The sequence below is a fragment of the Octopus sinensis genome, linkage group LG9 (assembly GCF_006345805.1).
Source record: "Octopus sinensis linkage group LG9, ASM634580v1, whole genome shotgun sequence".
Lineage (NCBI taxonomy): Eukaryota > Metazoa > Mollusca > Cephalopoda > Octopoda > Octopodidae > Octopus > Octopus sinensis.
In genome coordinates, this window is record NC_043005.1 from 34,926,088 (window position 1) to 34,941,380 (window position 15,293).

General features: G+C 33.7%; 2 protein-coding genes across 2 annotated transcripts in view; one reads left to right on the top strand and one right to left on the bottom strand.

Annotated features, from left to right (window-relative positions):
• LOC115215515 (ubiquitin-like modifier-activating enzyme 6) overlaps positions 1-15,293 on the bottom strand; it is a 393,428-nt gene that overhangs the window by 370,560 nt on the left and 7,575 nt on the right. The gene's annotated exons all lie outside the window — the stretch shown is intronic.
• On the top strand, positions 2,201-3,234 carry LOC115215404 (tigger transposable element-derived protein 1-like). The gene is made up of 2 exons (XM_029784563.1): positions 2,201-2,577; positions 2,682-3,234. Exons 1-2 carry the CDS (start codon positions 2,201-2,203, stop codon positions 3,232-3,234), a joined length of 930 nt encoding a protein of 309 aa, XP_029640423.1.

Sequence of the window (15,293 nt, forward strand, 5' to 3'; positions counted from 1 at the left end):
TTATTTCCTTCACCAGGCTCAGGGTCCCGAGATCAGCTTTCACTACTTCATCCCATGTCTTCTTGGGTCTCCCTTTTCTGCAAGTTCTAGCCACATTAAGCAATCTGCACTTTTTTATAGAACTGTCCTCATCCACAAACATCACATGTCCATACTAACAGATTCTTCTTTCTTGCACACATTTGATTCCTCTTATGCCCTGTTTTTCACTCAGAACCATGTTTTATGTACCTTGTCTTTTATACAAAATCACATTGCACATCTAAAGGAACATGTTCATTTCTCCAATCCTCTACATTCAAGGTTCCTGTTTCAGTGCCAAGCAGCATTGCAATTCTTACACAAGTATCATACAATCTACCCTTCACTCTAAGGGAAATTATCTTTATTGTCAGGAATGGTAATATCTCCCCTACATTATCTCCAGCCAGTTCTCACTCTAGCTAGTATATTTTCAAAGCAACCATCTCCTAGGTAACGTATATGTGTGTGAAATTACACTAGTTTGTATCATTTGTTCCCTACATGTTTCACTGTTGTGGTTGCTTGTTTGGCAATAATAGACTTGTAAAAAATTTTAACTCAATAAGTCTTCAGTAAAATATTATCTTTATTACAATTAGAATCTAGAGGAAACTTGTTCTTTAGTAATATTTTTTTCTCTAATCCACAAACAACTTTCAGCTGCATATAAATCACAACTTGTGGATTATGAGATTTATAACATCTGGATACTGTCCTTGGCCAAAATATTGATTTCTATCTTTAGTACAATGCCTCCAGCTATGTAGGAGAATGTAGTCAATTCTAATGACCCCAGTTTTTTCTTGAACTTCTATTTTATCTATCACAGAAACAAGGAAAATTAAGTCCTCTCTAGTGCGATTTGAACACACAAATGCAATTAAACACCACAAAGCATTTTGTCCATTACTATACCAATTCTGCCAAAATTAACCATTTTATCTCCCTAAAACCCAATAAATGATTTGAACATAGAAGTGTAAGCTGTAAGTTTGGCTCCTACAAATACTAAATCAGATGGACTATTAATATCTGTTGTATGTAAGTTTTAATCTTTGAAATGTTTACTATATTATGGAAATTAACATCTACTAGCTTACTATAATATAGTTTCTCTCCAGATGGTGAGAGAAAAGGTGTACTCATAAACATCAAGCCATCATTTCTTGATAGATATGGAGTATGTACAAGTTGCAACATGTGAAGAGATGTTGTATTGGTCACTTGTTCAATCCACAAAAGAATGGGAAGACTGGTAGGAAAAGCAATATCCAGTCACATACAAATACAGAAATAAGTAAGTAACCTCTTACATAGAATATATAGAAACAACCTGTATGACATACATTTTAAAAACTTGCTCAAAACATGCTAACAAAGTAGGAAATGAAAGCAAAATATAATGGGTTTTATACATACAGGCATACCTCGACTTAAGTCGTTTCAATTTAAGTTGTTCTCAATTATACCTCAGTTTTCAAAAATAATATATGGAAAAATAAAAATCAAGTCATTTTACTCGACTTTATGTCTGTCCACCACAAATATTGGAATTGTAAAATCACTAGAAAGCCGTTAAAAGCACATAAAAATCATATTACTGTACAATAAATAAGAATAAAAGCATGTAAAGTCATATCAAAATATGTATAGTAAATGTTCAGATGCATACCATAACGTAATGTAGCTTAGTGAATGAAATCATGAAATCAACTGTGTTGTCATATTTATCAGTCTTTCAGAGCTCATATTACACTGTAGTTCCAATATCTACAGTTAGGCATCATTGTCACTTGTGATTCCCATGATTGTTTCGAATTCAGATTTGTTTACATCTGTTTATCGGCTACTTTCTCGTTCTCATTCTTTTGTGACTTTATTTTTGGCCCCCTTGGCTCCTAAGAAAATTCATAGTTAAAGTGCTAAGCATCATGCTATAATGCTGGGAGATAAAACACCATGACAGAGGTGAAAAAAATGATAGCAATTACAAAATCTTTTGGGATGAGTCGGACAACTGTATTGACAATTGTACATAACAAGAACAAGATTTTAGCACATATCAAATCTGAAGTCTCAGGGACGAAGAACACTGTCATCAATAAGAAAAGAGTCAAAATCTTAGAAGAAACGGAAAGTCTTCTTTCTCTTCGGATTGTTAGGTTGAATTGTTAGCATGCTTACTATTAGTCAAAAAAATCTTTCAAAAGAAAGCATTGTCTCTGAGGAGCTGAAGAAAAAATATCCAGATGAGAAAGATGTAGAGTTCAAGGCAAGTCAAGGATGGTTCATGAGATTTAAGGAGCAAAGATGTTATCATTCCATTAAGAAACAAGGTGAAATTGCATCAGTTGACGAACAAGCAGCAGCAAAATTTCCTAATGCATTAAAGAAAATCATTGAAGAAAACGGGTTTCTTCTCGCAAAGATTTTTAATGGAAACAAAACTGGATTGTATTGTAAAAAATTGCCAGACCATTCATTGATTTCCAAGGAGAAGAAAACTATTCCAGGCTACAAGGTCTCAAAGGAACATCCCCATTATGTTGGGAGGTAATTGTGAAGGAGATTTTAAGTTAAAACCATTGCTTGTGTATCATGTACACAATCCCCGTGCCTTGAAGAACACAGCCAAGGCATCTCTCCCTGTTATATAGATGGCTAATTCAAAAGCATGGGTTACTGGTATTGTTTTCAAAGATTGGTTCTTCAATTATTTTATCTCAGCAGCAATTACTTATCTTAGATAATGCTCCTGGCCACCCACAAAACATTGTGAATTTTGACCCCAACATTACTGTCATAAACCTCCCTCCAAACACCATGTCTCTTCTGCAGCCAATGGATCAGGGAATAATTGCTATCTTCAAGCATTACTATATGAAATGTATGCTGCAGCAAGCAATAGCTGCAACTGATCTTAATGAGTCCATCACACTTTGTGACTTTTGGAACAGATATATCTACAAGGCTGTACAGAACATAGCAGCAGCATGGAACGATATACAGAGCATGGCTAAGAATGGTGTATGGAAGAAGCTATATCCACAATTTGTGAATGATTTTAATGGGTTTGATGATGTTGCCATCAACAAAATGTTGGTGACTATAAGCAAAGAACTGGAAATGGATTTGGAGGAGGAGGATTTCAGATTTATTTGTAAAAGACAAGCAGCCCCTGATGAACGAGGATTTGATAGAGCTTCATGAGCAGCAAAATAAAGAAGAGGAAGTTGAACCTGAGCCATGTCACTTTACCATTAAGATAATGCAGCAAGCATTTGCATATATCGAAAAAGATCTTTCTATTGTTCGAGTATATGGATCCAAATGCTCGACACTTTGCCAAGATTGTCATGAAGCTTTTGCTCCTTATAATGTAATCCTTGAGTTAAAAGAAGACAGTTCAAGGAACTCTCGGTTGGGTTTTTAAATGCATTACACAACAAGAACAGCCAGAATCAGCTGTTAATGTTGACAATCCACAGCCATCTACATCCGTAATGTAAAGCACCAAATTGTATGCAAATAGCTGCGGAAGTTAAACTTTTATCTTTTAGTGTTCTAGACCAAAACCTGTGACCATGCTGGGGCAGCACTGTTATTTTATTTTTTTAATTTTTTGTTATTAGGTTTAAATGCTTATTGGTATTATGTAAACAAACAGATACATACATCAGCAGAAGGGCAAAGATATGATAGTTACTTAGACAGAGAGACAGGCAGGTAGACAAATAGGCAAGTGTACTAGAAGTTAACCAAATAGACATATTGATATGCAACAGATAGATCACTGAAGCGAAGTGAAAAGATATGAAGATAATCTCAGGTGATAAATAACTGACTGAACCTTGTTGGTGGTTGGACAGTGAACAGTGTAGTTTGTTTACATATTTTTATTATATTTTAAAATTTCCTCCCTTAACATATGCACTTTAATGCAATTAATTATCATTTGCTCTGTCGAAACATTTATTTATATAATATGGACAATGACAGATGACATTAGCTACAAAGAGAAAGAACAAAAAGGATTATTTTTCAAAAAATTGGCATGTACTACATTAAGACGTTTCAGCCTCCACACTAATTGCATTGAAGCCACTTCAATAACAGGTGCACAAAAAGGAATGCACTTCTTAATACTTCCCATGAAGCTAGCTCTAAATGACTCCAACCTTCATTTCATTTTGGAACAAGTTCAGTTCCCTATAAGGCTGTCCTACTCTCCGACAGTAAATAAGGCATGGGGACAGACATTTCACAAAATTGGAATATGTTTGTCATATCCTGTGTTCAATCATAGGCAATTATATATGGCATTTTCTAGGGCCAGGAATTTATCTAATGTAGCAGTAAGAGTAGTTGAGACCAACAGACAAGCAAGCAAACAAGGTTAAACTTTTACAATAAACATTGTGTATAAAGAAGTGCTGAGAGAGTAAGTTGAGAATATGTATGCCATTCATATTACATTCAGTTCATACAGTTTGTAAAGCATTTTCAGTAATCACATACAATGCCTATTTCATACACATTTAAATTAGTTCATATTTTGTATTTCTATTTATACCACATATGTATGTCACATACAATTTGTATAGTCCCATTTGTAATGTAGAATGCTTGTATCTAATCCAGTGAGTAAGCTCTGTACATATAATTATATGAAATGTAGTTTGTATGTAATTATTTACTTTGTGAATGCATAATGAAAATTGTAAACAATAAACATGTAATCAATGTATATGAATAAATTTTATCTTTTTAATTCATTTTTAATTTCCTTAACCCTTAAGCATTCAGATTATTTTGCCAAATGTAATGCTTTTTCATTCAAATTGTTTTTAATTAATTATGCATTATTTCATAGTTTTGAAATTTTGATGATGTTGATTGTGTATTTTATAATGGCATTGAAGGGTAGGTGTGACAGGCTGGATCTGACTGGTTAGAACATAAAACAGGTAGCATATTCGGGCCAGGTATGACCAGTTTAAATGCTAAATGGTTACACTATAAAGCACATCATATCTGTATTACAAGGAGGTAAGTAAGCAAAACCTTCAAAATTCATTTCACTTATATTTAAAAATACTGTTTTGATTAAATGGTAGGATATCAAAAGAATGTTTTGAAACTTCTTGTTCAATATACTAGTATGTTTTCAAAGGTGCTGACATATACTGCAGAACTTCCATGGATCCAGTTAGTGTATATATATAAATGTTATTGTTTATGTTCCATTAAACACATGTAGATATACCAAATTTAAGGTAAATTTTATAAAATTTCTCAAATGAAATCAATGAAATCATTTGTGTAAAGCCAACCGCAAACTGGACGTTTAACACTGGACTTACATCTCACTTTGTAACACTGACATTACTATCATTTTCTTTTATAATAATATAAATTTTAAATGCCATTATGAGAGATTTACAAGTTAGTAACAAAGTAAATCTAAACAGCTAATAACTATTGAAAAGAATCTATGCTATTTTAAAGGCTTGAATTTTTCAATTCTCAAGCAAACAACACAACAGGAAAAGTAAACAACAATGTTTCAGAGTCCAGCTAGATTTTAACGCATTGTAATATATTTTATTACTGAAACTATTTCTGACATGTTTCATAAATCATATGGTTTCATCTCTCTCTATACTAAATGATATGATTCTTTATCAATTAGCTGGGACACAAAAATATATTTGCTCCTATTTTGCTGATAGTCTAGAGATTTACTGAAATTGTCACTTTAGTAAGAATAGAATGCTGCTATGGCCTGGTGCTCTGATAATCCTGCTACCCTGCACAACTGACACACATTCAGGTGTAGGAGACTAAAATACAGGTATAACAAAGACTGCACACCAAACTAGGCAGCTTTACTCACAAGAAAGTAAGCAGGACAGTTATGGACTGGCATAAGCTGGTTATCTGCTGCAGGGTAGACCTGCATAGCTATGGCTTTGACCCTCTGGCATAAGGCTTCACTTGGTAGCTGAGATCAATTAAGAGAGAAACAAACTAAGATGATTTCAAGAGCAACAACTTGGTAGTTTCGTGTAAAGGTAGATTTTTGTTTGACAACATTACTGTTTGCTCTACCCTGGTTACATTTCACTGGAAATTCAATACCAGTGCTTCAGCATGGCCATAGCCAAGTGGCTGAAACAAGGAAAAGAGAATATTTTTTAAAATATATATATATTTTTAATATATATAAATTTGACTTCTCTTACAAATGAGAATACTAAAAATGAACTCTAATACTCTCAAAAATTAAATAAAAGAACAAGAAAAATAATCCAGAATCCTTGTCCAGTACTGGATGGATCCCAAAATCTAATCAATCCATGCCAGTCATGAGGCCAAACATTCCTGAAAGTTTCAACTGAATCCACACAGCGGTTCTTGAGATATCTTGTCCACAGACAGACAGACAAACATAACTGAAACAATACCCCCCACTTTCACTAAGGCAGAGGTAATATAACAAACTTCTCATTTGTATATCTCCTCTCATAACTATTCTTCTTTATGTGCTCTCCTCCTCCTCCTGCCACTAAGTCTAGTATGTGCACTCATCCCGTCTATCTCTTTATCTTTATTTCACTCTCTCTATATATATGATGTAACGTGTGACTAGAGATATCAACCAACCAAACAACATTCATATTGGCTAATACTATATACAGATATGAAATATTTCAATCAACAACTGTCCCTCTACTTTCAAATCCTTCACAACTATACCCTACTCATTTGAGCGGGGTTTTGCCTTGTCAGTACTTGGTGACCTTGCAAATGATGGTACAATGAAAGAAGCACCCAGCACACTGTGAAGTGGTTGGTATTAAGGGCATCCAGCCATAGAAACTAAGCCAAAATAGGCTATGGAACTTGGTGTAGGCCCTAGCATTGTCAGTTCCTATCAAGTCGTCCAACCCATGCCAGCTCAGAAAACAGACATTAAATGATGATGATGATCCAGCTGTAGAAACTATGCCTGACTGTGCTCATCACAGCCCTCTAACTTATCAGCTCCTGCCAAGCTGACCAACCAAGGCAAGCATGGAGAAAGTGATGTAGGAACAATACTTCAAAGTTGTTTTGTAAATATGTCACATCCTTGATCATATAAGAGACTGTAATATACAAGCAGCAACAAATGCCTTTAACTTCATGATCATATAGGTGTCAATGTATTCAGGGGAGAAAGTAATAATGACTGCAAGTGCAATCCCAAGCATGAATACTGATGTTTCACCCACATCCAGTGCATTTCAGCCATAAAGAGCCACTGATATATTTACAAGATTCTGGAATAATAGTCATCAAGGCACCACAACATATCAGCTGCAACTTATTTTCAGCGAAGTAGACAAGAACACAAGAACAATGTGAATGAAGTGCCTTGCCAAAGACCACAACACTTCATCTAGTCTGAGAATCAAACCAACAATCTCAGTCCTAAAATCCAATGGACTAACAAGGTCAAGTGCTTTCTCTATATATTGTCTACTTTTCTGATTAACCTTATTTAGTTGATAAGTGGCTACTATTGCTGATTTTTAGCATTGTACCCTTGAGCAAGTGTTTTTATTCATCTTAGCTGTTGCCAGACATATGATCTTCCAGCAGCCATTCTCTTGACCCAGGGCAGCACTACCTCCTCCAGACACTTGATGTAGAACTCCGTGTTGAGTCTGAGGTCATGTAGGAAGAAGAATGGAGGCATAACATCACCATCATTAGTGGTCACTCCAAACACCATGATGTTGACTGGATGTTTGATTTTTATCACTCTCGGTACATGTTTTGGGGACATGGCAAGCCAATGGTTGTTCTGTGTGTTTACTATCTGTTTGTACTGGAGCTTCAGGTGCAAATGGCAAGCACTACAGCATGTCATTTCCAAATTTCTGGCACAGTGAATTGTGTCATAGTGCTGTTTTTCTCATGCCCAACTGACCCTACAATACTGTGTAGTTGACAAAATCAAAAACAAACAATGCGCATGCGTGAAATTAAAAATATAAAATGGCAATAATTTACCCACCACACCCTGTGTGTGTGTGTGTGTGTGTGTGTATATATATATATATATATATATCATCATCATCATCATCATTTAGCGTCCGTTTTCCATGCTAGCATGGGTTGGACGGTTTAACTGGGGTCTGTGAAGCCGGAAGGCTTCATCAGGCCCAGTCAGATTTGGCAGTGTTTCTACGGCTGGATGCCCTTCCTAACGCCAACCACTCCGCGAGTGTAGTGGGTGTTTTTTACGTGCCACCTGCACAGGTGCCAGACAGAGCTGGCACAATGGCCACGAACGGATGGTGCTTTTACGTGTCACCGGCACGGGGCCAGCCGAGGCTGGCAACGAACACGAGCGGATGGTGCTTTTACGTGCCACCGACACGGGGCCAGACAGAGCTGGCAAACGGCCACGAACGGACGGTGCTTTTACGTGTCACCGAAACAGGCTTCCTCACAGTTTCTATCTACCAAATATACTCATAAGGCATTGGTTGGTCTGGGGCTATAATAGATGACACTTACACAAGGTGCCACATATATATATATATATGGTTACAAAGTGAGCTTTTTAATCACACAGTCATGCCTATTTACAGATTGAAGTTTGACAATATATCCAAATATTTGTCCCAATGATATTGGCAGAAGTTTCATATACATTACAATAAATGGATATATTTTTATGAGTATCTCCATTACCATCATCTAACGTTCACTTTTCCATGTTTGCATGGGTTAGACAGAATTTGTTCACCTATTTTCAAGCAAGGTAATATTTCCCGTATCTAGACATGCTTTCCATGGAAGATTGGAAATGAACATCACAGTGATGCTCATTTACAGCATTCAAAGGATGTCAAAACAAGGGCACTCACAAACAGACACACACACACACACACATATATATACAGGCTTCTTTCAGTTTACTCTCTAGCAAAACGACTCACGAGGTTTTGGTCAGCCTGAAGGCTATACTAAAAACATGTTTAAATTGCTGTGCAGTGGAATTGAACCCAAGATTTCAGGGTTAGGAAATAAGCTTCTTAACCACATAGTTACACCTGTTCCTTCTATCATCAGATTTAATATTCATTTTCCATATCATCTTTTTACAAAAGGAAATATTTATTTTTCATTTCAACTGACCGGTTTCATTTAATTACTTTTATGCCACCTGCCACTTCACAGTAACTCTATCCAAACTTTGAATTGAAGAAGCTAAATGTCTGAAAATGCCATACATAGTAAAATATCTTTCTGTTCCAAACAGAAAATCATATATACAAAATCACAGCAAATCCTCCAGTACTTTGAAGAAGTAAAGGGACATATTAAGAGCCCTACTAAGAATTCTCTTTCATGTTTATATCTCTAAATAATTGTTTTATAGTATTTAATATTCTTATATTCAAGACACCTTGATTGGGATTAGAATGGCAAATAGAAATCCGATTTTGAAAAATCCCAACCTCTTAATAGCCATTAATCCAGCATAGCTTATCAATTTCTATGAGTCAATGGTTTTTCAGTCAGGGTGTCATGACACCTTACTGTAGGCAGTAGTTAGGGGTAAAGAGAGGTTTTGAATTTAAATACCATAAAAACCCATATAATTTATGCACTTTTTTTTCGTTAAAACAAAAATAAACTTTAGTTGGTGCATAAATTACATGAGTAGATCATTTCCAGAATTGTTTTAGAAATTTTTTTTGTTGAAAAATTATGTACAAATGTAAACATTCATACCGGAAGTTGACTAATTTGATGTCAGAATATATTTTTACAGAAAAAATATAATGAAGTTGACTTTTATTTATGCTGGACAGTATAATGCCTACTTTTTCTGCATAAATTTACTAAAACCATCAAATGGTTAAGTACTTTTTGAAGTTTCATGTTCATACTGGTAATCACGGTCCAGGCCATGTGTGTGTATATACATATATATATATATACACACACACACACATATATATATACATTCAATAGGAGGTTAAATTAGCCTCATTAAGGGATGGTATCATCCAATGAATTACTAGTTCAATACCTGGTATTTGTTGTGAATAATGATATTCATAAAGCAATAGGTTTATATATAAACTATAGTTTACAATCATTCAAAAGAAAGTAAGAAAATGGAAATATAGCATTTAATTAAAATCTATTAACTGCAAAAATCAAAGTCTCTTACAGCTGTTTCAGTTAATTCTAAAAGATTAAATAGCAATTATTAAGATCACTATATTCGGCAAAATCTCTACAATGATTTTAATAACAGCTACTTAATCTTTTAGGGATAATTGAAACATATATAAAGGACGAAGCTTGATTTCTACAGATAATAGAATTTTATTAAATGTTATGTCACCATTTTCTTACTTTCTTATATATATATGTGTATGTGTGTATATATATATATGTGTATATATATATATATTTAATATATATATATATATGTATATGTATATATATATATATATACACACATACATATATATACACATACACATATATAAATGCACATACATATATATATACATATATATATATATATATATATACACACACATGTAAATATATATATACACACACATACATATATATATATACACACATACATATATAGATATATACACACACACACACACACACATATATATATATACACACACATACATATATATATACACATAGATATGTTTCGACCAAAGATTGGTCCAAGCCATGTCTAACTTATTAGTACCACATGATGGGATTAGCTAAATCTATTCTAAGTCAAGTTTTGTGGTATCATGGTCCATTCATGTAGTGAGTTCTTGTTGAGCGAGTTGTATCCAGGTGGCTTATCTAGTATTCCTTGAAGAAATTTGTCCAGATTCCATTTAAAAGTAATGGGATCCTTTTCCTCATTGATCTGTTTTGGGACAATGTTAAATAGGGCAGGGCCTGTTGAGGAAAAGAAATTGTGTTTCAATAAGATTGTATGTTGTGATCCTGAATTGGGTAGAGGATGTATGGCCTGTGGTCCTAGCTTTGGATGAATTTTGAAGCTAATGTTGAGGTCATTTGGGCAATCCTGGTGGTATATACTCCACATCATGCAAATGACGTATTGCTCACGGTGGCACTGGAGGGAATAGTTTCAATGCTTTAAGGCAGTTCCAATAATTGAGATTAGTGATGCCCTTAATTCTTTCCATGAATGACCTCTGGGGTGATTTGATTTTTGAGATGTTTTGTTTTCTACGGGGAGACCACAGAGATTAGCAGTATTCAAGGTGTGGCTGTAAAAAGAGAAAAGAAACTGGACGGTTCTTTGGCTCCAGAAACTCATCCCATGAGCTATATCGACCTTATTGTTGATGTGGGCACTCCAGTAAATTTGTTATCAAAAATTACTCCAAGGTCTCTGATGTTATTACATACTATGAACGGTTCCCCTGAAGGAAGAAAGTATGGCTGTGTTAGTACAGTCTTTCTTCCAAAATGTATCAGCTCAAATTTTCCCTTGCTTACTTACATTTTGATTTTGTTAGCCCACTGACACACAGCATGTAGATCTGATTCAAGTTCACTTCAGTCTTCTTCTTCATTAATACTTTTCTGGAGCTTAGAGTCATCAGGGAATATTTTCACTTTGCTGTGTTTTATGATGCTGGAGAGGTCTTTTTGATAAACTATAAAGAGGGACATCACTTTGCTGGGTTTGAGTGGATTCCACCAATCACAATGTGTTGTGGTCTGTTCTCCAGGAATTATCCAATCCAGTATAGAAGTTTTCCACGGATTCCAACATATGACACTTTTGACATTAGAATATTATGGTCAACTCAGTCAAACACTTTACCAAAGTCAAGATATATCACGTCAAACTTTAAACCTGATACCAAGGCTTTAAGGATATCATAGATGTGGTGCATATATACATATATAAACTTTCTTGGAAATGGATATGTGGCATTCAATCACATAGTAATACAAATAATATATATATATACATATATGGGTACGGGACGTCACAAACCGTAGACAAAAAGAAATACGAAAACAAGAGCTGATACATAAAGAAGAGAAACAAATGAAAAACTGGACAAGTAACATAAAGAAAGACCCTTCATCAGTTGTCAGCTGTCCTTCTACTCTTCATTTCAAGCACTGAATGACAATATGAGTCTTCAAAGGCAGTGGCTCCAGCAAAAACCAAAATAAAATTTGGGATTTGCAGAGGGTCAAAGCTGATAACAAAAACAGTACAGTGGGGACATGTAAGGAAACCATACAAAAACAAACATGGAGAGTCATTAGACCAGATGAAGTTAAAATAGCGAACGCTGGAGAAATATTTTTTTGTGACAAGAGAAAAGATAAAAGAGAGAGACAGATAGGGTACGTGCAGACTCTACGACAGCCCTGAAGGAAACGAAAGATGATAACGTGATGAAAAGAAAGATGGATGATGGTCATGTGGGAGTAACAAGAGAGAGTAAAAGAGAAAAATGGAGAGAGACAGCGTGCTTACTATTGCATGGCAATAGTGCAATTGAATACTAGGTATGGGTGGGGGTAAATTAGAAATTTACCGGGGATTTATTAGGCAAATAAGAAAATGGAGAGGATATACAGTCGACAAACATCAGCCAGTAAACATTCAATTCTATCTATTTATTAAATCATTACAGACATGTGTTTAAGTGATACAAGTAAATGAATGAAATCTGCCAGTAAATATGTAAACAGATATATATATATATATAGAAATAATAATTATACATATACATATATATATATATGTGTATATATATATATATATATATATATATATAAATTGAGATAGGGGTTGCAAATTCAACCCTCCATGGGATAACGAGTATATATGTAATTTGGTTTATACTTTAGAATCTCCGAAGAGGCCTTAAGATATCTTTGTAAATGTCTCATTTTTGACTTCATATTGACATACTATACATGGCTAATATAGGTAAAAAGAGGCATATTTATCTGCATGGCCGAAACAGCCGTAAGATATAGTGTATATTTATATTTATATCTATTTATATTTATTTATTTATATCCTCTTATAATGATTGTACCTATTGTATTGTATTACTCATTCATGTACGCTGTTTTGTTATATATTTTTATGTTTAACCTTAACGTTCTTATGTAGTGGTTCAATAAAGTATGTGAATGGGTATTATCTGGTAGTTGATTAATGATTTAGATGTATTTCTCCATTTTCTGATTTTGTATATATATATATACATACATATATAAAAATAAACAAATAATAATACATACATATACATATATATATATATATATATATATATATTATATATATATACATATAGTACAGATATATATATATATATATATACATATAGTACAGATATATATATATATATATATACATATAGTACAGATATATATATATATATATATATATATATATACATATAGTACAGATATATATATATATATATATACATATAGTACAGATATATATATATATATATATATATATATATACATATAGTACAGATATATATATATATATATATATATATATATATATATATACAGACTGGCCTGGTGCAGCCTTCGGGCTCCCCAGACCCCAGTTGAACCGTCCAACCCATGCTAGCATGGAAAACGGACGCTAAATGATGATGATGATGATGATGATATAGTACAGATATATATATATATATATATATATATATACACATATAGTACAGATATATATATATATATATACATAAATCTCAGAACAAGGTATAAACAGTAGCTGCATGACAATGTGAAGTATATTTGCCATCTAAATGTGGCTAACCATGTACTTGTAGCCCCAGAAGAACATCTCCAACTGGCTACTGACACACTTTCTGTGCACTATGAGTATTTGCAAAGGGAAGCCATCCTTCCCATCAGTGACCTGACATGATATGCACGGACCTGGGTTTCTGGATATTTACCAGTCATCAGTGCATGACAATCACCGGTCTTCGATGTGAAGGGGTCCCAATGCAAATACATATATCCTTTTTCCAGTGACAAAAAGTCACTGATCTCGAAAAAGTGTAAACAAGCAATAATAAATCTCTGAACAAGGTATAAACAGTAGCTCTCATGACAATGTGAAGTATATTTGCCACTTAAATGTGGCTAACCACTAAGGGTGGATGCTACTGTAGCTTGTAGCCCCAGGAGAACATCTTCTCCAACTGGCTATTGACACACTTTCTGTGCCCTATCAGTATTTGGAAGGGAAGCCATCCTTCCCATCGTCGACTTGACGTGATACGCATGGACCCGGGTTTCTGAGTATTTACCTGTCATCAGTATACAACAATTACCGGTTTTCGAGGCAAAGGGGTTCCAATGCAAATATGATGGGAAGGATGTTTGTGTGTGTATATATAAATATATATACACACACACAAACATATACACAAACAAACATATACATATATATACATACACACATATACATATATATACATACAAACATACATATATATACATGCAAACATATACACATATATATATATATATATATATATATATAATATATATATATATGTATATAAAATTATAAATTAGGGTATCTACGAGATACCACCATGCTGAAAATAGCAGTCATGAACTGACTCTAAAACCACCTTAATTTTCCATAAATCAACACGGAGAGAAAACAAAGAGACAATCGTTTGTTTTCTCTCTATGTTGAAATATGGAAAATTAAGGTGGTTTTAGAGTCAGTTCATGGCTGCTATTTTCAGCATGGTGGTATCTCGTAGATACCCTAATTTATAATTTTAATAATTATTACCTTTGAAGGTTATTTTTTCCATGCTAACCACTTGATAAAATTGTTATTTTATTTTAAATTAACGATCATATTCTTATTTATATATATATATATATATATATATATATACATATATATATATATATATATATATATATATATATATATTATATATATATATATGTGTGTGTGTGTGTGTGTGTGTGTGTGTATGTATATATATATATATATATATGTACATACATACATATATGTATAGATATAGACATATATACATACATACACACATATCTATACATACGCACATATGTATACACACACACATATATGTATACATACATATATATATATATGGATGAATGAATTAACCTTTGTTTACCGTAAACATGGAAAATTCAATAAACAGTTA

Bases quoted from the DNA above. Each gene is read 5' to 3' on its own strand.
- LOC115215404 (XM_029784563.1), top strand. From the start codon at position 2,201: ATGCTTACTATTAGTCAAAAAAATCTTTCAAAAGAAAGCATTGTCTCT. The intron at 2,578-2,681 runs GTAATTGTGAAG...CCTGTTATATAG, and splicing joins CATCCCCATTATGTTGGGAG to ATGGCTAATTCAAAAGCATG.